This window comes from Acanthisitta chloris, unplaced genomic scaffold, assembly GCF_000695815.1.
Source record: "Acanthisitta chloris isolate BGI_N310 unplaced genomic scaffold, ASM69581v1 scaffold23915, whole genome shotgun sequence".
In the NCBI taxonomy this organism is placed as follows: Eukaryota; Metazoa; Chordata; class Aves; order Passeriformes; family Acanthisittidae; genus Acanthisitta; species Acanthisitta chloris.
This window is the reverse complement of record NW_008673469.1, coordinates 9469-10652: the sequence shown is the minus strand read 5'-3', so window position 1 is coordinate 10652 and position 1184 is coordinate 9469. Positions and strand designations below refer to the sequence as shown.

The 1184-nt window shown below is 38.4% G+C and overlaps 1 protein-coding gene across 1 annotated transcript in view; it reads right to left on the bottom strand.

The window, feature by feature from the left end:
- Positions 1-965: 965 nt before the first annotated feature.
- Positions 966-1184, bottom strand: part of LOC103802509 (tetratricopeptide repeat protein 37-like) — a 9148-nt gene continuing 8929 nt past the window's right edge. The window contains exon 6 of the mRNA XM_009074991.1: positions 966-1121. Coding sequence (XP_009073239.1) covers positions 1044-1121 — 78 coding nt within the window. The 3' untranslated portion in view covers positions 966-1043. The remainder of the gene's footprint in view (positions 1122-1184) is intronic.

Here is a 1184-nt window from a genome sequence, read left to right as displayed (position 1 = left end):
AGCAGCCAAGAACCACACAGCCTCTCACTCACTCCCCCACCAACGGGATGGGGGAGCGAATTAGAAGGGTAAAAGCTACAAAAACTCTAAATTTACTGAAAATCATCTTTTTATGTAAGGTGGAAGAATGAACATGTGGGAGATAAAGAGGGATTCTTGCCATTCACAGGTTTCTACTCACATCCACAGAGCGTAAGCCTCAGCTTACTAGGCTTAGTTGTCCTGTTAAAATGACAATGGCAAACTTTCCAGAGACGACTGTGCCTGACTGGTTGCAGAGATGCACACCCCAGCTCTTCATCCTGCTTTCTGTAAGCCCAGAACAACTGGTTTCAAAATCAAGTGCCCCTTCAGTGCAGTCCCACCACATGCCTTTGAAGTGCCCTTTCTTTGCTTTAATATGGGATCGTATAAGCCATTTTAAGACCTGGGTGGACAGAAATTTTAAGGAACTTTAAACCAGGAAATGGACAGCTATCATGACTCTTGTCAACAGACTGAAAAACCTCATGGTAACATTAACAGGTTAGAGTCATTGCTTTATTTTTTTTAAAATCTTCATGCACATAAAGGCAAAATAACAACATGTCTTAAGAACCACTGTCATGATTCATCCAATCAAGCAGTCAGCAGCTAAATTATTATGAAAGAATAAGTTTGCTGCTACTTAGCTCTTAAGATTCTGTGCCACAAAAAAACCAAAAAGCATTGGCAGTGACACCAGATAAATACTGTGCTTCTGTGTGTGGCCAAGGGGGACATACAGATAAATACACTCACATTTGTGAATAGCAATGAAGTTTCAGTGACAAAGCACACAAAAGCAAATTTCAAGGTTTTCTTTTCAAAATAAGTGTGATTTTATGATGAAACTTATGTCAACAAGAAAATAACATACTTTGGTTCAAGAATCATAGAATCAACCAGGTTGATTTGCAGACCAAAAGCAGACATAAACAAATAAAACAGGCCAAACAATATTCTGGAAAGTGGACTAATTAAGTTGGATGACTGGAAGATTTTTTTACTTAAGACTGTTCATACTAGGCACTTGCTGACAATTTCTCATTTAGTTCCAGAGCTCTAACATCTCCATTAGCTTTGGCGTTTTCTATAAGCACCTGCAGAGAAAAACAAACAATGAAAAACTGAGAATTTAAGATTTTACTGCTAGCATTTTACAG